This window comes from Macrobrachium nipponense, chromosome 19 (genome assembly GCF_015104395.2).
Source record: "Macrobrachium nipponense isolate FS-2020 chromosome 19, ASM1510439v2, whole genome shotgun sequence".
NCBI lineage: Eukaryota > Metazoa > Arthropoda > Malacostraca > Decapoda > Palaemonidae > Macrobrachium > Macrobrachium nipponense.
The window spans coordinates 74196125-74217908 of record NC_061088.1 but is presented as its reverse complement, the minus strand read 5'-3'; the positions used below and the strand labels follow the sequence as shown (position 1 = coordinate 74217908).

The 21784-nt window shown below is 39.3% G+C and overlaps 2 protein-coding genes across 6 annotated transcripts in view; both read left to right on the top strand.

Moving 5' to 3' along the window:
• LOC135218371 (zinc finger protein 347-like) overlaps positions 1-4537 on the top strand; it is a 42426-nt gene extending 37889 nt beyond the window's left edge. Inside the window, exon 2 of the mRNA XM_064254631.1 lies at positions 1901-4537. Coding sequence (XP_064110701.1) covers positions 1969-3630 — 1662 coding nt within the window. The 5' untranslated portion in view covers positions 1901-1968 and the 3' untranslated portion in view covers positions 3631-4537. The remainder of the gene's footprint in view (positions 1-1900) is intronic.
• Positions 4538-7325: 2788 nt separating this feature from the next.
• The window catches only part of LOC135218353 (protein phosphatase Mn(2+)-dependent 1K-like), a 28992-nt gene continuing 14533 nt past the window's right edge, over positions 7326-21784 (top strand). The window contains exons 1-5 of one of the 5 annotated variants that reach the window (XM_064254609.1): positions 7326-7376; positions 8730-9214; positions 11586-11685; positions 19299-19410; positions 20911-21065. In XM_064254609.1, the coding sequence (XP_064110679.1) occupies positions 8763-9214; positions 11586-11685; positions 19299-19410; positions 20911-21065 (819 nt within the window). In that variant the 5' untranslated portion in view covers positions 7326-7376; positions 8730-8762. Of the gene's footprint in view, positions 7609-8729; positions 9215-11585; positions 11686-19298; positions 19411-20910; positions 21066-21784 lie in introns of all 5 variants that reach the window. The other 4 variants (XM_064254619.1, XM_064254592.1, XM_064254582.1 and 1 more) reach the window with 4 other exon arrangements.

Below are 21784 nucleotides of genomic sequence, written 5' to 3'. Positions count from 1 at the left end.
ATTTTGTGGTCTGAAACTCTATCCATATTCAAGGGGCTTCCTTGTTTCTCTATAGTGGCGCATGAACTTTGCCATTATTACTTTTGGACTTGGGTTCAAATTCACTGAAGCGCCCCAGTGGTGTGATAGGTATGGTCTTGGCCTGTCACCTCGGTGGCCGCGAGTTCAATTCTCGGGTATTCTATTGAGGTGTGAGAGATGTGTATTTCTGGGGATAAAAGTTCACCCTCAACGTGGTTCAGAAGTCATGTAAAGCCATTGGTCCTGTTGCTGAATAACCATTGGTTCCATGCAATGTAAAAACACCAGACAAACAAACGTATTCACTGAACTTGACAAGGGAGCAAAAGTAAAAAAAGAAACGAAGATGTAAAAATTGTTTCAGCGCAATTGAGTTAACTGTACAGTGTAATATCTTGTATGAGATGCAGCTGTGACCCTGTTGTTGGCATCTGTAGCTGTGACAAATGCATGAACATGGTTAACTTTAACCTTGAATAACATAAGTACAACTGCGGCTAGAGGGATGCAGTTTATTATCTTTGATAATTGGAGGGTGGATGATCAACACCAATTTGCAGCCCTCTAGCCTCAGCAGTTTTTAAGATCTGAGGGCTGACAGAATAAATGTGAATGGATAGACAAATAACCATCTCAGTAGTTTTCTTCTACAGAAAACTATAGAGCAATATTGTGAGCAAGTGTTTACATATAACTTGTTTACTTTATTGATACTGGGTGTACATAATATATGGAGCTACACACATATTTAATGGGAAGATTTTGGAAGGTTAATTCATTATCCAGGATGGCAACCAGGTGCACAAAATTGGAATTCAAACTGTCAATTCAAGTTTTTGTAAAGCTTAAAATTTCCATTTATGTACAACTGGTTTTGCTGGTGACTGTTGACATTACCTAAGATTCCTTGTGGCATCTTTCAGCCCTAAGCTGCAACCCCTTTCATTCCTTTTTCTGTACGTACGTCCATTCATAGTCTGTTTCTTCCATCTTACTTTCCATTCTCTCCTAAGAATTATTTCATTGCATTAAAACCTTTTTTACTTTCAATTTCACTTTCAGCACTGAATGACCTCTAGGTCACAGCACTTGGTCAGTGGCCTTAATTTTATATTCCATTCTATATTCCAGTTGACATTTCAAGACCATTTCTTCAGGGACAAAAAATATGGCAATGATAATAGGTAAAGAAAAATGGAATTACCGTATAAAGAAATAAGATTACTCAAGCTTCCTTCTGCCAGTTTTCAAATATCTGCAAGTGGTCCTCATACTCTAAATGGAAATTTATCTTCTTTGTTTGTTCCAAATGAATAAACAGGTGACAAACAGTATTTTCTAGGAAGTATATCAGAACACTCTTGGCTAATAGTTCTGTAATTGTGTTGCCATAGAGATTACAATAACATAATTGATTTGTTTAGAAACAGGACTGTTAATTCTGTCTACTTTTCAGTGGGGATTATTTCAGTAAAATTATCCCACTCACATGAACATTACGTTGAGTTTTATCAAAGGCAGGTTTTTGTGTATTTATGAAATGTGTATGATAATGAAACTCAGGTTATGACAGTTGGTCTGTGTGGTGGTTAATTATAATTTTGTGTGGTTTTTTTGTTTTGATTTTATCCATGAATATTTTTTCTCTGTCAAATTGTAAGTTACAAATGAATGCAGATATTCAGGATAATAATATGAGGTAGCAAGTTGAATTTTTGTCATGTTAGTCTTGGTTGGAAATTAGAGTGAGTTCATTAAGAGACAGAAGTTGGTTCCCAGTTATAATTTGATCTAGAGTCAAATTTCCTGTTAGTGTTTTATAGATTGAAGAGTTTTGACACCTGTTTTTTACTTGCTAAATTATATTTTTTTCTAACAGGTGCTGACAGTTATGGCATAAAATCAGGAAGGATACGAATGGGAGTGCCATAACCTAGGCCATTCATCATGGAGCATAATGTATCTACTGCAGGATCTGCAGTAACCCATGTTACTGGGGTTGGATCCATAGCGGGAGTGACTGGCGTCACTTCTGTACAAGGTGTTGGCAATGTGCAGCCTCTGAATGCGGTGGGTAATGTGGCAAGTGTGGACTCTGTTGCTGGATTGCAGGGTGTTACTTGGTATAACTATTCTCCTGTGGGCCAGTTGATCACTGCAAGTGGCCCAGCTGTACAGGTGGAACTTGGCAGTCCAGATATTGCCCGTCAGTTCAACCAGCAGGTTCAGACGCAATATGGCAATATACAGCTTCAGGTACAAACTGTACCACAGGTCCCAATCACCAAGGCTCATGCTGTAATACCCGAGCAGAATATTATAGTTAAAAGTGATCCAGGTGTAATTGTGAAACAGCCAAAACCCCGAGTTCGACAGAGTGGGGGAGAACGTGTACCTTGCCCAGAGTGCGGCAAAACTGTTTCTTGTAACGCTACCCTTCGTGATCATATGCGCACTCATACAGGTGAAAGACCTTTTGTTTGTGGTGAATGTGGGCTTGCATTTGCACAGCGTTCAAACCTTCGAATGCACAAACGTTTACATACTGGTGAAAGGCCATACATGTGTGGGATATGTGGAAAAACATTTGCACGCTCTTCACACTTGCCTGCGCACATGCGTACACACACTGGAGAAAGACCTTATGAATGTCATGAGTGTAACCATGCCTTCATAACAGCTCAGCAGCTTAAAAATCATTTTAGGGTTCACACAGGAGAAAAACCTTGGAAATGTGACTTATGCGATGCAGCTTTCACTCACTCATCGTCTTTATCTACCCACAAGAAAAAGCATACGGGGCAGAAACCTCATCAGTGTGAGAAGTGTTCAAAAGCATTTTTCTTTAGAGCTGCATTAGACAAACACATGAAAGTGCACTCCAGAGTTCGACCATTCAAATGTGACAATTGTGAAAAAGCATTCAAATACAAGGAAAGTTTAACTGTACATAAAGAAAAATATTGTGGTAAAGAAGTATCTAAGAAACCAAGGGCTCCTCGCAAACCAGATGCTAAAAAGCCAGGTCCAAAACCAGGGAGTGGGAGAAAATATGTACAGAAAAGGAAAGGGAGGCCTAGGGGTAGGCCTCGTAAGAGAGGACGCTGGGGCAAGAGAGGTAGGCCTAGGAGGTATATTAAAGATGAGGAAGACGAGGAGGAGTTTGATGATGAATTTGAAGAGAAGGACAGTATTATCGATACTACAGATGAAGTTCTCGATACAGAGCAGATTATTCCAGAGGCTACAATTGACCCACTGAAAATAGAAAAGATTACTGATGACATTGAATTTGAACACGAACAAAAGTTGGAGGCACAGCAGGATGAACTGCAGCAGCATCATCATCAGATTCATGCTGATCATTTCCCTCATACAGCGCATGAAATTCACATTGAAGATGCTACCGCATTAACAATCGTCTCTCCTGAAGAAGCTGAACAACAAGCAGCAGTTGTGGATGCTGCAGCAGCAGGGGGTGTTCAGTTAGTTACTTTGCATTCGGAAGTTCCCATTCAGATAGTATCCCATGACCCCCAAGTTCAAGTCACCCATCAATTGATAACTCGTGACGGAGTGCAGATGTGGTACCCACGGCAGTATCAGTAACGTGTTTTAGATGGTAGCACACATTGACGTCTCAGCGTTATGTAATGAAAATGAAATTTTATCATAATTCATACAAATTTCATTTTAAGAATGCTGTAAGGCTTTAGAAATATACAATTTGTGTAAAAAGCTTCCTAGAAGTTTCTTTTGCCCTGTATAGTATTTTAAGACATGATATGTTGTATTTTTATATTTAGTGAGTAGGATAATATGCGAGACTTATTTGTGCCAAGTCAATGCCTTTATTTTATTAGATTAGGATGACAAGAGCATTAGTACATAAAAAAATCTCGATAGTCTCATGGTATACTTGTATTTATGCCATAAAAAGTTTTATACACCAGCAGCAGATTTTTGATATTTGATTATGTAGCGTGGTTGAGTTTTTATTAAATTTAAAGGGCATGGAAGGAAGATGATGTACATGTGCATTTTGATACATTAATGTTATGTTATAACAACAACATCGTGCATTACTCTGGTGCTTTACTCTGTTTTCTGAAAATCTCATTTATATTCTAGATTTTAGAACTAAATTTGTCATCGATGATTATATTGTACATGTTTATGATTAAGTTTGTTTTATATGAGTGTTTGTAAAAGGTGATCACTAAACATTTATATTGCTCATAAAAAAGATAATTTCAGCAAATGAATTCTAGGTCTTCAGTTATATATGCCAATTCTTTTCTTGTATTTTTTCCTAGTATACCAATTCATTTCTTGTATTTTTTTCTACTGAATGAACTATATCCTCAAGAAATGTTTTCAACTCTTTAAAATATAGGCCAGTCAATTGTTAATGCAACCATATATAATCAAGCATGTCATGTCTTATATTTCATGCAGGATGTAACTTTTGAGGAATGGCTGTTAGGCATCAAATAAACACTGTTTACCTATGCCACTTAGGTTTTGAGTATGTCCTATGAAAGTATGATTCAGTGTTAAGAGGATTTCTTTTTTCTTATTTGATGTAGACTGTGGCTACCATCAAATTAGTCTCCAGGTAAGTTCACTGACACTATTGAGGATTATGTAGACTTATCCACTGTGGAATCTTGAACCAAAGCAGCAAGTTATTTGTTCTGTAATTGATGTAGGTAATCATTAAATGAACTGTTAAAGTTAGTTTTTGTAACAAAGTGCTACATCTTTGAGATATTTTTTTGTGAAATTTGCAAAATTTTGTTGCTTTAAATGGGTATTTTCCTTGCTTATTTGTTAAGTTTAACCCATTGAGAATTTGGAGATCCCAAAGTTTATCTGTGAGAGGCGCACACTGACCAATTATGGAAATAATGTTTTTCCTTTATCACCCATAGTAAGTTCATTTCCATGGTATAAATTTTTTTCTAATTTCATTTTAAAGCTGTACATAGCCGTATCATTATGCTTTTAAGTATATAAGAAATTTTTGGCAGATTTTTGCAATTTGAAAGGGTCTAGTGCAAGTGTAACATGAAAGTAATCTATGACAGTGTGTTGCATATTTGAGAGTTAAACAGACCCTTCAGTTTTACCCCTAATTCTTCGGTTCCTCATTGGACGAGTGGTTTTTGCGCCCTCCTACTAATCTGGTGGTCTGAAGTTCGATTATCTGCTATGCCAACAGGGAATCAGAGGAATTTATTTTTGGTGATAGAAATTCATTTCTTGATATAATGTGGTTCGGATTCCACAATAAACTGTAGGTCCCGTTGCTAGGCAACCAATTGGTACCTAGCCACGTAAAAATATCTTATCCTTTGGGCCAGCCCTAGGAAAGCTAATCGGCTCAGTGGTCAGGTAAAACTAAGATTTACTTAACTTACCCCGAGTCTTTAATAACCTCCATTGTTTACTGTTGGTAGTGTAAAGGCATATAAATCATTGAAATGATTTTGACATGCAGAGTACTTTGGAAAAACAAAAGTATGTAAAGAAATTGAGAGTTCTCTTTCTAACATGAGCATAGATATGTCATAGGAAAGCTTCCAAAAGATTTACCTCAAGCTACCAAGTAGCACTCTCTAAAATTCTTGTCAGTTACTCTGATATGCTATACATATATAGTCGTCCTTAAGTCAAGTTGTGGATGGCCAAGCTAACTACAGTACTTAAGCCAGCATTTTTTACAGCAACAAAGACAAGTGCAAAAACAAGTGTTGGTTGACTGCATTTACTGGGTGAATTTTAAATTACAGTATTTACAAAATTGCAATTTTTATATTTTGCTTTAAAGGTGAAATGATTGTGTATATTTAAAACCAGTAGGTACATATTTATGGGTACACCCTGTGGGTGGCATCCCATGTGTGTTAATACCCTCTGTTGAGAGTGACCATGTATAGTAGACTCACTATACATACCCGGGTTGTTGTTTCATGTAACATGTAATTTTATAAATGCATGTAGTACACTATTCAGACCACCACTGGGAAGTAACAGCAATTCTTATGTACACTTTTGACACCCTTACATGTGTATAGCCATGCATTAAAAACCCGTAATTAGTTCCCATGGTAATACAAACCATTGCAGCTTATGTAATAATGGTCTTCAGCACAAGCTGGAATTGGTCATGGAAACATGTTACAAGGTAGTTGACTGTTAAATGCAGCATTTAACAATAATATTACTATGAAAAATGCACTTATGAGTAGTTTCTGACAACTCCAATAAATTTGAAATAAATTTGAAAATCATATTCCAAGCAGCGTTAGCAAAAATACTTTATATTCGTCTAACGTCTAAATAACTTAAAAAAAAAAAAAATGGGTACAGAAATAATAGTTATATGTACAGAATAACAGTGCAATTTTCAAGTTAAAGTAAGCAATCTTGCTTGCTCTACTGTATTTTGGTGGACCTACATTAAAACAGTTCAGTTTTCATAAAACCAAGCTCCAATAAGAGTAGATATAGCATTAGTAATGTATGAAAATGATAAATTGAAAGGCAACATGAAATGTGCAGATATTAGGGAATGGTTGTACCCCGGTGAGTATGGCTTTGCTGACTTATTTACTGTCAGATGATGTCACATGGAAGTTAAGGCCATTTCAAAATGGATGATAAAGTTTGTGGTGATTGTGCTAAAAACCATTTAGCGAAATAATGTAACTCATAATGCCTTAAAAACTGACGGAAGTAGGACACTGAAAATCTATGATCAGGGGTCTCTTGAAATTTATATACTGCTTAGCTTTAGTATCAATTAAATTCTGACTGCACACCGCCAAAACACGGGAACTGTTCTTATATAAGGATCCCCCATCAAAGGGCGAGATGTAACCAAGAGTGAAAATTTAATAAGTAGGTACCAGCGCTTGGCCTTCGTCCTAAATTCAATAAGCAAGATGAGAAAGAAACCAAGAAATTCAGAGGGTTTTAAGAGAAAAGAAGAGGACCTTGCCGACGCCGACCGTCGGAAACTCAAATTTTAACTTTGGTTGTCTACAGCTGCCTTTTTTTTTCTCGCCCAATCGAGATGCAGAAAGAATGTGTTTATTACTGGATATATCAGTGAGCACGAAACGGAAAGAAGAATATGGTAATCTTAAGAAGAGACACAATAAGGGAAGGAATTCATGAAACTTATACTGTATTACGTATATAGAAACAATAAACTTAAAACCGTCACAAACTAGGGAGGAATAGAACGAGCAAGGGAGCCGTTTCAAAGATGATTTATATCTACTACTACTACTCATACTATTAGTATGCTAATCTACTCCTAATCTTGAATTTCATTGATAATTGCGGTCTGTTGTCAACCCGGTTGGCCACATATTTTTTTATTTTATGCATTAGTTGTCTTAAAGGGTGAAGAGGCCTTCACAATAGACGTAGGTTTGCTGTCAAGGATTTAGTGAGCCGACTGAGGCCTAAGTTTTGTAGGCCGCCGTATTTCAAAGGTGCTTTCGGTTAATTTAGTAGTATTAGGCTAAGTTGCTGGTTCCATTCCTGTTACCTGAAGGTACCTTACAGTCTTAGGTAAATAGTAGATGGGTTTTTAAGGTTAGCTAGTCCTTTCCTAGCCTGTTTTGTTTGATTGCATTTAAAAGCAAGCCTGATTAGGCTTAGGCTAATGTAGGCGTTAACGTGTTGGTTACCTAATCGAGTGCAGTTGTAAAGTAGGCCTGTAGGATGCTTTGACTAATAGGTAGGTAGGAGTGTGATTTGTTTTCCATTTAACATGTAGCCTAGCTTATTTCATAATCTCTTTTTGACTGTGGAGGACCATACCGTAGGTAGCGTGAAACTGTGGCTTTTGGATATACTAGGCTACCTAGGTACTAGGGAATATCAAAACTAGTGAAACAGGCCTAGGGTAGGCAACAGGGAATAACCCTGACCTAACCTTCCCCTTCAGATACACTCACAGCCTACTACCCCCAGTGAAATACCTCTGGTGGTTAAACCGAAGACTACTACTAGGTACTGCCACGCCCCTCTGGTTCAGTAGCTACCAGTTTACACACAGAAGAGCTGCCTCTTTTAGCACCAGCCCTTGGGGGATAAATGTAGGAGCATAAATAAATAATGGTAATTTTGATTATACAAGAATAAAAGAAATATAAACAAAAGGTGGTAAATAGTATTCCAGTCTGAGAGGCAGGAACCAGGCTGCCGTACTACATAGTAGCCATCAGTTTTACCTTCCTGGTTGTAGTTTATTAACGGTAGTATCCATTATTTTAACTAGTGTTAGGTCAGCCCTGCTTTTAGTATGGCAGTTTGTTTTTTTAATTAATGTTCTTTTAATTATATTTTTAAAAACCTGTTGAATGTGATTTAAGCAACCACATTGGAAATATCCTTTTGTCAAATTCCTGTTTGGACACAATATTCTTTTCCAAATAAAAACCTGTACAGTTATTTTGATATAACTTAATGGCCCATATCAGAATGAGAAAAATCAGTCCTCGGCCCGTGGACTAAGTATCTTTATCAATTTTATTGGAACCTTGGTGTCGAAGTAACATTCTTTCCAAGTCGATAGTACCTCCTCTTTTGTTGACATCTATAATTACTATACCTAATGTATTGCAACATAGGAACATCATACTGTAAGTTGCTAATTACAGTACTGTATTATTTTTTTTTTTCTGCAGGAAAGCGACATCACAGTAAGGAATTAACCTAGGATGAATAAATCGTTTTTCATCCAAAGGAGAACTCTGCAAAATGTGTTTTTAGGAACTTTTGGCAACTTGGAAGCAAAGTCATTTTGTCAAGCACCAATATTAAATTGTAATACCTCAACTTATGTCAGTAAAGGTCACGAGAGAAGGTTTGCAACACTTGCTCAAACATTGTCAGGTAAAAAAGTAACCAGAAGATTCCCTGTCGGAGCTTTCTGTACTAAAGTTCAAGTGGAAAACACTGATGGGAATGCATCTTCAAAGGAGATAAGTGATTCTAATAATGGGAGGAAGAAAGACTTCAATTTTGATGCACTGGGCACTTGGGACAATCGAATTGATCTTCCTATCATGATGGAAGCCAGTATTAAACAAGGAGCTCCAGTGCCATTAATTGTACCTTCTGATGTAGGTTGTTCAAGTATCATTGGGAAGAGAACTTACCAAGAAGACAGGTGAGAAATTCTTTTATTGATTTGTTTTCTTTTCAGTAAGATATCCATTATTATTATTGTATTAATGTCTGTAACAGGAATTGTGCATGTATGTATGTGTGTATGCATGTACTTATTATTATTAGAGTAGTAGTACAGTATAGTGCTCATAAGACCATTTATTCTTTAGATACAAGCAACCAAATCTGGAACTTGCATAACCAGCTTTCGCAGGTTTGGAACCCCATAATTATATGTAAAACAAACAGAGAAGATAAGAACCAATTAAAACCTTGTATATCTTATTGTAAATAACAGCATAGTAAGTGAATAAAACAACAGGAAGTTAAAAATTAAATGATTAAAGCGGTCTTGTATGTTATACCTTCAAGCATGAGAATTCAGATCCAAGACTGGAATAGAACTATCATACAAAGGCTAAGTCACAGCCTAATGTTTATCACTTGGTGTCAGACATCTATACATGACACCTGAAACGTCTCATAAGTCAAAAAATAGATACTCCAGTTATTTGGAAATTGTAACTGAAGAGAGGGGATGTAGCTTTTACCAAATGTATAGTAATGCAATATTGTTTGCAGTGTGGCTGGATATCTGAGAGATAGTCATTCTTAAATGAAAATGGGCTCCAGTATTCTCCCGGGTAATTAAAGGCTCTGCAAGTGGAGCCCCTTACTGTTACATCATTAACACACCAAATTCTTAACTGTTAGTTATTCAGATTTGTGTTGTTTTTTCATCTAAATTAGCAAGGTCTTATTTCTCTTTTTTCTTCTCGCTTCTTTCCCCCCATTTTGCTATCAAGGCCATAGAGAGGGAAGCAAATAGTGACTTGGATACCATCTCATTCTCGTTGAGGGAGTGATCCTAGCATCTGCAAGTCGGTCTCACAGGTTATACTTAACCCTCACAATCCGAGCTAAATATGTATATACTATCTAAAATAGACTAAATTTAAGAATGGCCAATTAAAAAGAAAAAAAAAACTTCAATGGAAAGAGGAAGATATGCATATGCACATTTATAAGAAAAAGATTCTAAAATATTATCTATCTTCCAGGGGAAGATACAGATAATATTTTAGATAATACAACGGACACATTATCTTAATAGATAAGAACTAAAATCATTAACAAATTTTGAGTATATATCTATTGTAAAATATTGACGGGACTTCCTTGGTTTTCGGAGCGGCATCTCAAGTCAAACTGTTGTCCTTCTCTCCTCTACTCAGTCTACCGAGCTACTAGACTGGCCATGTAAGAGTTGCCATAAATTATTTATGGCCCATGGAAGTCATCTGATCACTTTTCCCGCAAAATTTGTTCAACCTGTATGTATGGCGTGAAATCTTGAGCATATACATATGTATGTTACCCCAGACTCCACCACAAAGCTATATGTAAACATGTAAGTTACCTGTCCATAAGGGGTTCATGTGCAGAAAGTGGGAGCTTTGTGGTATGCAGTTTACTAGAGGTACATGGAGACTTTCCCTGCATTTTATTTGAATGCTATGATGCATGGGTGTATAGATAGAAGCTTAAAAGAATCAGTAGTTGAGTAAAGGCAAGTGTTCTTTCTCGGCCAACATCAGCACTGACATTTCTCCCTATCTTGAGCACATAAACAACAGCACTACCTTTTTTAACCAGGATTTGTATAGTGCCCTCATGTTGAACAGGCATGATTTGTACAATAGTATCACATGAAGGATGAAGCTAGAATATCATAGCTCTAAAAGTTATGAGGAGTATGCAGGAAATCATTCGAGTAGATCCCATAGACTGTTACATGTATACTATAATGAATAATAACATGTAAGAAGACTCTTCATTTGAATAAGTATTACATTTAAAGAGCTCTGAAATTCTGTCACCTTCATAGCTGTTCCGTTTTGGTAAAAGGAAGAGGTTTTTAATTAGTGCATTTAAAACAAATTTCAAACAATATTGTTTCCTTGAAATGAACCATTTTTCTGTTATGTTGAGAGGGCCCTGGGTGCAGACTGACTTTAAATTGGATGGGAAGTAGCCTTCAGTTCTCTGCACAAAGCTTGCCTTAGGTAGTTCAGTTCCTAACCCTTACCCCTGCTGACTGGTTACATCTTTGATTGGCAGAAGTCAAAAGGGAGAACTTGATTTCTCGCCTTGCATTTAACTACCACTTTGCATGCTCTGTCCAGGCTACCTAAGCCTAGTGTTAAGTAGTAAAACTGGTTAGTATCCATAAAACAAGAAAACCATATTTTGTTTTATTTAGCATTAGTATTGGATGCTGCCATATTGTAGAAAAGATCTTTTGGTATTGGCAGATCTTCAAATGTTTTCACAAATCTTTTGTGTTATTTATTCAAAGGTTACACTTTCAGATATGTTGTGACAAGTCTCCCAGACAACGTGTTGTGTGCTGCTGTATTTGATGGGCATGGCGGAAGTGAATGCTCTGAATTCTGCCAACAAAATTTAGAGGTAAGAACTCAAAGAACTTCCATTACTGTTTGTAATTTGGCAATGACAGGGATAGTACAAGTGAAATTAAAGTTCTATTTTGCCCCATTTAATGACTGGTCTTTTATGAAAATGGGCACTGCTTGAACTTTTACCTTCTTTTTGAGGTGTCAGTTGCTTTGCTTTTGAGATTTTAACTGAAAAAGGTGATATTTTTGATGTGTTATAGCAGTAGAGAAAGCCATGCCTGAGCGGGAGGCTGAATGAGTGAAGTCTATGGTGCATTACATACTATACCGTGACTGGAAATTATGAGTGAAAATCCACAATGATATGTATATGGGCAAAGCTGTATTTTTCAAAATACAAAAATAATTATAAATGGAAGCTTTCTACTGTTTGCATGACAGTCCCCTTAAGCCAACTGAAGAGCACTGATGTGCAAACTGTCAAAAACTCCTATTTTGAATCATTTTTATATTTGGAAAATAAAGCTTTGCTCAAATACATCACTGCAGAAAAAAGAGAAGAAAAAATAAAAGGGGAAAAAGAGAAATAAGTAGGGGCTAAGCCCAAATGAAACAAATTGCATGAGAAAAACAAGCTGGTTTTTTGCAGTTGTCATGAATTATATTCCAAACTTCAGATTTAAAATTGAGTAGCCAAGTGAGGATATAGATCAAGAAACTACAACCAAAACTAAATTAAGTAAACAGTACTAATGTACTTTTTTGTACAAGCAACTTCCCCGGCAGATATATACTTAGCTTATGTCTCTGACGTCCGACAGAAATTCGAATTTCGCGGCACACGCTGCAGGTAGGTCAGGTGATCTACCCCCCTGCCGCTGGGTGGCAGGAATAGGAACCGTTCCCGTTCTAGAACCAGATTTTCTCTGTCGCGGTAGTGTCAACATATGTTGTTGCTACCTCCTGACTTGATTTTCGTTTTTCATCGCCATCGATCTTCTGGGCTGTCTTTTGCAGGGAAGTATTGGGTCTTTGGTTCGGCATACGCTTTTATTAACTTTTTAATGAATTTGGCTTCGAAAATTTCGAAGAATATATGACGTGTAACTACCGAAATTTTCGGTAGACACTCACATAGTTTGCAAGAAAGGGAAATATTAATATTTATTCATTAATATGTGTAATAAGTGTTAGAATTGATTGAGGAAATATACTGACTTCCTACTTTAGGGAGTCAGTAAAGCATGTAACTAGATACGTTTCTTTTAAAAGTTTTTTAGAAACTCGTACTAACGAGCAATTAGAGTATTAACAGTACTAGTAGTGTTGCATCCTCATCACCTTCTTACTTCGCAGAAACTTCAAATTCATAATTGCAATTTGAAGACAAGGATTGTGGCTCAAAATGCGAGCTATTGAAAGGTAAGAAGTGATTACTAGTGTTCCCCATTGCAGTGGAGGGTGCGTCTGATCGGCTCTGTCTCGCTCCCAGGCCTAGACCTCTTTCAAGCTCCCAAGCCCAGGGGAGAAGGAATGTCGAAAGCCGTAAGGGGGTTTCAGAGAATCCCCACCGGTCAGGCGTCCCCTCGGCAGGTTCTGTAGAGCGTCCCAGACTGCCAAGGATAGCCATTGAAAAGGCATCCTTAAAAAAGTGCGTCTCTTCATCTTACATCCGAAAAGACGAAGAATGTATATGTTTTGATGATCTAGCGCGTTCTCTGAAAACTAAGAGAACACTGAGCAAGAGCCAGCCAGGAACTTAGGAAGCCGCGTTCCAGCAAGCTAGCGTGAGCCACGTTCCAACAACCAGCAGCGAGCCGCGTTCCAGAAAACAGACTAGCGCGAGCCGCGTTCCTACAACCAAACGCGAGCCGCGTTCTAGCAACTGAGCGCGAGCCGCGTTCTAGAAAATTTTTTCTTGGCGCAAGGCGCCTTCAAAGAGACGAAGCGCCAGCCTGGTGCAAATTGCAACAGAAAAACAGACGGCTAGAGCAAGGAGCCTTATAGTACAGTGGCAATCAGAACGATCCTTCCATTGAACGTTTCCGGGCAAGAGGCGCTTTCTAAAAGGGGTCTAGTAGGCGCTCGGAACTATCAGGGCGCACGGGACCTTCCACACAAGCGAACGTTCCAGGAGCGAGTCTCCTTTCTAGCGTGCGGAACATTCCAGGCGCGCGGAACTATCCAGGCGCTAGGCGCAAGGAGCCAGGCGCCAGAATATTCCAAATCTTCTTAAGAGAGAGAGGTCAGTCGCGAGGCTCCTCTTTGAGTAATGCGGACACACTCCTTCATTCATGCTCTTCCCTCGTTATGAAGAGGCAAGCGCTTTGGGAGTTTTTCTTATAAGAATCTCATCGACGTTTGGGTATGATGGCGGATAGGAAATATCTACTTCTTTCCGTAAACCCTACAGACGAACAGGAATTCTGTCTCTTCCGCGATTTATGAGGAAATCACGAAGATTTAAAGAGTTCCTGGATTAACTTCCTTCCTTAAGGAGATATATATACTCTTTCTATCATTCTATTAACGAAAAGAACGAAGACAGTAAAAATTTTTCCTTTATCTGCCTCGGCAGGGAAAGAAGGTAGTTGAGTATCTGCTGTATGAGAATACGATACGGCAAATCACACATACCGTAGTTACTTCTTTGTAGAGCAACTCAATTATCAGTATCCTTCCAGGATTTTCCTAGGAAGGACTACGCTTAAAGGGATTGTTAAGACAACACCTACTTAGCTTCTAGATTTATCGAAGTCTTGTTTCGCTTAAATATGCATTAATAAGAACTTCCTGAAGTTCGATAATTTTATAAGATTCCTTTATTTAATGGAGTAGCTGGCAACTCTGGAAGAGTAAGGCCAGACGGCTAACGGAGACTGCTATCGCGCCTTAGAGACCAACGCAGTAACATGTAGGTGTCGGTCATGAGTGGTTGGTTACATGTCTCTCTCCTGCGGGATGGAATAACTAACCGTGTCTCTCCCCTACAATCGCGGTTTTAGCCTCGGATTGAGGGGATAGTTAAGCAAACATAAATAAAATATTGTCTGCCTTTTGCTAAGAAGCTTTCAATAAGAAAGATATTACAACCTTTCAATGCTGTTTACCGTAGGTAACATTATTAAAGGATTCTAACGCAGCGGAACTCTATATTATATGATGCTCTCATGCTTACGAAAGCATGGCTTATTAGAGTACATGCTTAGTGAGAAGATGAATGTAGTAGAAGAGAATTCACTTTAAGACTACGGTATGGTCAAGTCTTATGCGCATACCGAGGTTAACTACAGAATTCCTAGTATCCTTACAAAGGTTTCCTAGATTAATGCTGTTTACCACAATGTGACAGTATTATAAAGGATTCTAATACGGCAGAGCACGATATAATATAATTCTCTCATCCTTTCGAGAAACGCACACAACCTTTTTAGAATCGGATATTGCTCAAGAGAAGATGGGTGAGTCGGATGGGAAACATTCTCTTAGTGGCAGAAGTTGTTTCCCTGAATGGACTATACTACGCATATAAAAGTTTTTTCCTACTAAGAACGGAATTAACACGTGAAGGATGTCGGGTACCATAAGGGCACAGATGTTCTGGCACATAACCTTAAAAGAACTAGAAGGAAGCGCCAGCCTGGCGCAAAGCGTCAGAAGCGCCAGCCTGGCGCAATGCGCCAGAAGCACCATCCTAGATATTTTCTCGTTTTAGCGAGTTATTAACCTTAGAGTCCAGTAGTGGTTGGTTTGGTGTTTGCTTCTCACCTCGGTGGTCGCGGGTTCGATTCTCGGCCATTCCATTGAGGAGTGAGAGATGTGGATTTCTGGTGATAGAAGTTCACTCTCGACGTGGTTCGGAAGTCACGTAAAAACACCATACAAACAAACAAACAAACCAGTAGCCTCTCGGAGGCTCGGTAACGGCAAGATTCGTTCCTGATTTCGTTACCCATTTAATCGGAAAGGGGTCGCTTACAAGGAATGATGAAATGATTTTTTTTAATCACTTAGGCCAATTCCACGACACTCTCATATCGCAAAGAGCATCGAGAATCTCTTTTTTCGCCCCTGTTCGCGTTAACAAAAGAGAACCTATTTGGGAACAGACACGGAACGTAACGATCCTTAAAGGTTCGATGCAAGATTTTGCATGTCCGTGAGAACCTTCTCAATCGAAGATAATAACTGTTAACGTATGTCTAACATTTATTGAAAAGAGTTTTGAGAACCTGCAGAAAGTCTTCATAGATCTCTTCGCAAGGTAGAAGACGAACAGGCTTCCTATAGACTGCTTCCTTTCCTCGAACCAAGAGAGGTAGCAATATACGACATCTTTAATTTAAAGAAGGGGAATAAACTTTAGTCTTTTTTCCCCTAGTTATAAATTCTTAACAGATATTAAGATAAATGGGCGTCAAAGGAAGAGAGGATGAATGCCTCATTTTGGCCTTAGAGAGGTTGGATTCACAGAAGTCACGTTCTTCTCACAGCATGTTTCGTAAGGCTTTTCCAAGAGTATCTGGATATTCTATCAGAATCTATTATAAATAGACCTGAAAAACCTCTCCACTCTGAGTCTTTCCACGTGCAGACTGACCAGAAGTGGACATGAATGAGAGGATTTTTCAAGGTAAATGACAATAGTCATGGCTAAGACATAGAATTGCTGCAGATCGTGCTAGATGGAATGAGGAAACTGTCCTCTTCCGATACCTCTGTGAACCACATAGCGAGGTTTTTTCTTCACTTTCAGAGGGAAGAATCACCTATGTGTATATCTGCTATCAAAGAACGCAGTAAAAGGCTATACTCTGTCTCTACAAGGGGAATTAGAGATAACAGAGGATTAAGATCTTCGGGATCTATACGATACCACAATACGACAAGAGTAGGATATCATGTACTTCGAATGGAATTTTTTTTTTGTGGCCACAGATTCCGTGTTCCGACAAAATGGAACTGCTCCTCATCAAACTTCTTTGAGGAAGTTTATGAAGGAATTCTTTGTTTCTCTTAGCCCTAAACGACCAAGAAGACAAGTGAATTTTTTGTGCATTGGAATCTCGCATCAGATTCAATGGAGACTCGGCAATGGGTTCTTGCCAGCATAGTATGTCTGGCAAAAGAACTAAATCCCTCTATTCCTGACGCAACGCTTTCAGATAGAAGTTTAGTTGCCCAGGCAGGGTACTTACATTTTCATCTACAGAAGAAGAGATGGTTTTAAACGTTTGCCTACAGAGTCTTCGGGGTGCGATGAGGGCTCAAAATGCTTCCCAGAAGGTATTTAGAAGAATACAATAAGAGCTAGAAATCAGGGTTCCGCCCAATTTCAGCTCAGTCTCTCCTTCGACTTCCAGACTCCTTCCCTTCCTTCGGGCAAGGATAGGGAAGATTCTGCAACGAGGAACCTCATCAACATGTAAGAAGAGATCTCGTTAGCAAAAGAAGTGTTCACGAAGGATCCTCCTCGGAGGAAGACTCTTCTCTCTCGTATTGTTAGTATCCTGTCGTCTACTGGGTGTAGCTGACTAAAATCACCTCCCCTTGCCAGGGGCCAAAAGCTCAAAGGGGAAGAATTTCTTCCACCCTTCTCCAGTCTCCTGATAAACTATGTGGTTGTTCAGGACTCTCGGACAATGTAGCGCCAGCCAAGCGCCAAATGCCAATACAGGCGAAAAACGCCAGAGGCGGACAGTTCCAAGGAACTCTGTCATGGCCGGATACTGAGAAGGAGCGGGCCTCCAACCTGGCGCAAATGCGCCAGAGGCGAACAAATCGGACAGATATAAGAGTGTCCGATGTGGACATCGCCAGACAGCCTAGAGACTCTTCCAAGCTCGAAGCTCCAGCAAGTGTGGAGGAGCCAAGCCAGGCGCGAGGCGCCAGCCAGGCTCTAGGGAGCCAGCCAGGCTCTAGGAAGCCAGGCCAGGCTAGGAGCCAGCCAGGTCTAGGAGCCAGCCAGGCTCTAGCCAGCCAGGCTGCCAGCCAGGCTCTAGAAGCCAGCCAGGCCTCTAAGAAGCCCAGGCGCCATCCAGGTGCCAGGCTCCTTCAAGGCTAGGCTCCAGTCAGGATTGAGGATCCATCCAGGCGCAAGGCTCCTTCCAGTAAAGAGAAACCTAAAGCTCTGTCATGTAAGAGGGCTAGTCCCCATTGATATGATACAGGTAAGGCTCTGCCATGTAAGTGGGTCAGCCCCCATTGGCACGATCCGAGAAGGCTCTGTCGTGTAAGCGGGCTAGTCCCCATTGACATGATCCAGAAGGGTTTGTCAGTCATAGGTCCCTACCTCGCTGAAACTCTTGAGGCATGCAGACTCATAGACAGTAATCATGAAGTCTTCTGCCAAGCTCCAGGCGCAAGGCGCCAGCCAGACGCAAGGCTCCAGCCAGGCGCGAGGCGCTAGCCAGGAGGGAGGAGCCAATCAGGCGCCAGCCAGGCGCAAGGCTCCAGCCAGGCGCAAGGCTCCAGCCAGGCTCTAGGCGCCATTCAGGCGCAAGGCTCCAGCCAGGCGCGAGGCGCTAGCCAGGCTCCAGGCTTCACCCAGAAGAGATCTATATCAAAGAATGCCCTGGCCTTCTTTGAGACAATGTGATCTCCTAAGCACTTGACAAGTGCATTGATGATTCCTTCAAACAGCTGAGAATTAAAAGCGCATGAAGTGCGAGCTTTTCTGTATTCTTGTTCTTTCCTTAACAATATGTCATAAGGACATATTAGCTGTCACATACGGGAGATGCAACTCTGTGTTGACTTCCCATATCCGAAGGATGTCAAGATAACCTACGAGAGATCCTTCTCTCTTGGTTGATACGTGTCTGCGGATACATTGCTGGGATAGGGAGCCGATAACTGATCCTTAACTAGTGAGTTAAATTTTAGTTTAACGTTCGTGTGTTTTTTCTTTGGGTTGTTTGAAAGGAGTTTGGGGATAACTCTTTTCAACTTAAGCACTAACCCTCGTGTTAGGATCAGGTGATCGGGATCGGTGTTGTGCTCCTTAATTATGCCACTAGGCATAGGCATATTGTCATGTAAGAGGCTCTGTCGAGTAAATGGATAAGACCCCATCGACAGACCCACAAGAACTCTTAGCCATAGGTCACATCCTCGCTGAGGCTCTTGAGGCGAAGCAGATTCCTAGGCATTAGCCATGGAATCTTCCGCCTGAACAAGTAGGAACCAAGGTTTTATTTATTTATTACCTACAACGTATGTTGTTTACCTGTCTATTCAGTAAATAGTTGTCTCTTACCCACCACCAAGGGTGTCAATCAGCTAAGTATATATCTGCCGGGGAAGTTGCATGTACAAAAATGATATTGTTAGAATACAATAAAGTTTTGTACATACTTACCCGGCAGATATATACGATGAATGGCCCACCCAGCCTCCCCTCAGGAGACAGGTGGAAGAGAAAATCTGGTTCTAGAACGGGAACGGTTCCTATTCCTGCCACCCAGCGGCAAGGGGGTAGATCACCTGACCTACCTGCAGCGTGTGCCGCGAAATTCGAATTTCTGTCGGACGTCAGAGACATAAGCTAAGTATATATCTGCCGGGTAAGTATGTACAGAACTTTATTGTATTCTAACAATATCATTTTGTTTGTATAAAAAAACTCACAAGCTACATAACTTATTTTGCTTTGTCACCTTTCAGAGTATTCTCACCCAACAGTTGAGTCAGCATAAGGACCTAGAAGCAGTATTGCACCACAGTTTCTTGACATTACATTCCCAGTATGTGAAATGGACTGAAGAACATTCAGCAGGTATTACAACATAAAATTTTTGTCAGAACTAGCCCATAAAAAATGCTTATCCAAAGAATTCAAGACTTTGCCATAAAGCAGCTAGTGTAATTCAGCGTTTGAGGTACAGTTCATGTATAATTTAGAGAAGAAAGCTCAGTGAATGTTTAGCAAAGAAGGAACACTCCTCAGATGGCATTGGACATTACTACCTCATGCCATCCCTTTCTATGTCTGACATACAGTTGATCCCTGGGATTGGTTGGGGATGTGCACCACAATCCCCCCATGAGCAGCTGAAATCTGTGAATACTTGACACCCCCTTAAAACTACTTATAACTGCCTATGTTGATAGTTCAAACCAAAAACCTCTCTAAATATGCTTATACCTGAGTATTTTAATAGTTGTATCACAAAAAATTAATCTCTTCACAAAAATTACATGAAAATACAGTAGCATTAATGAATGTTTCACTATGAAAAATTTGCGAATGGGCGAATTTTCCGCAAATAATGTGGATGTATACGTTCTACAGAAAAATCCACAAATAGGTGGAGTTTGGTTAGTATTTTAGAGTGTTTTCTGCCCTTCCAGTAACTGTGATCCCTATAGTATCTGTCTAACAAATTATTGATGCTTTACCAGTTGTGATTGCTTCTTCAGATGTTAGAAACTCTGCCATGGTTTGAATATAGTCTGCAGCTACCCCAAATTTATCAACTCCAAAAGCAAAAGCCTTTGCAGCAATTTATTAGTTTTTGTGTTGCAAATATGCAACTTTTATCATCAGAAGTGATCTTTTCCATCACAAGGCTTTTCATAAATACACTTGGACATCTCCAGATGGCAGTCATAGACACCGAATAGCTCACATAGTGAAAAAGACCACTAAGAAATGTTAGGAACTGCTGAAGTGATCAATTACTTAGCATTGCCAAACTCAAGCTGAAATTTAAAGTTCCTGACAAAAATTTTTAGAGTATCTAGATGTACTACAAAGGCTCTTGAAAAACATTGAGGTGCTTTTGCAACTGAATGATAAAATAGATCTGCAGTTTTTAAGACCATATATGAGAAGGTATGACAAGCAGTGAGGACTGGATTAACATTAGGGGTGTAATGTCTGTCAGTCTGCTGGGATAACAAGAAAGACGCTCTGGATATTGGATTATACCCTGGATATGATAAAGAATAGACAAAAGCAAAAGGTAGTTATAGAAATATTTCTCAGTCTCTCCCAGACTTTCCTTGGTTATTGTATCTTCCATACCTTCATCGTTTCTAACAGCTATTGCATTCTTATCATCATTTTACAAACTCAGTATTTATTTTGTGTTGAATAGTTTGTTTTAAATCTATTTTTGCATTGATATATTACTGAAGTCATTAATATGTTTTACTTTTCACATAAGAGTTTTCTTTTTTGAGAAGCTTACCAGGCAAGTTACTGCACTTTTGATTAGTTTGATATATTGCATACTTTCTATAATATATAAGTATTACACTTTCCTCTTTGTAGGGCTAAAAGCAGGCACAACTGCAAATGTTTGCCTGTTGCGAAATGGTGTGGAACTTGCTGTAGGCCATGTAGGGGATTCACGAGCAATTTTATGTCGTATGGGGTCTGCAAGGGAACTTACCCATGATCATTGCCCTTCCAACAAGTCTGAGAAGGTAGGTTGCAGATAATAGAAATTCATTTTACATTTCATTATGATTTAAAGCTGAGGCCTAAAACTCAATAAACTCAGTATTTTCTGTCAAAAATAATTCACCCCTGTTGTCAAGTTCATCTTATGTTGTTGACAGGGAGATTTTTCAGTTCAGGTGATATTCAGTTATGTAAAGTCACTATTATTATTATATATTATTTTTCAGAAGATGAATCCATTCATGTGGAATAAGCCCATGGGAGCCATTGACTTGAAATTCAAGATTCCAAAGGATATGATATGATACTTGGAAGAAGTAAGATGGAGTGAAGGGAAATACAGAAAGAAATCACACTAATTAAAAAAGCAAAACTAAATGAATAAAAAGATAAATATGTATTAAAATGTAAGGAGAATGGTATAAGGGTAGTAATTCATAGCATCTTTGCTTGAACTTTTGAAGTTCCAATTGTGCAGCTTCCTCAGGGAGGCTGTTCCACAGTCCAACAGCGTGAGGAGGAATAAAGGACCTCTAGAACTGAGAAGTTTGACAGTGAGGCTAAACATTTACAGCATATTGATGCTGCTGTTCAGTGAATTGGGTTGCTCCAAGAGATAACAGATAAAGAGAAAGGTGTCTTCTGAAAATGGAAAAATTCTTGGCCGTTTGAGATGCGTTTTTCCCCACAAGACTGATATGTATCTCTGAAAGGCCAACGCTATGCCCGTAAAGTAGTTGTG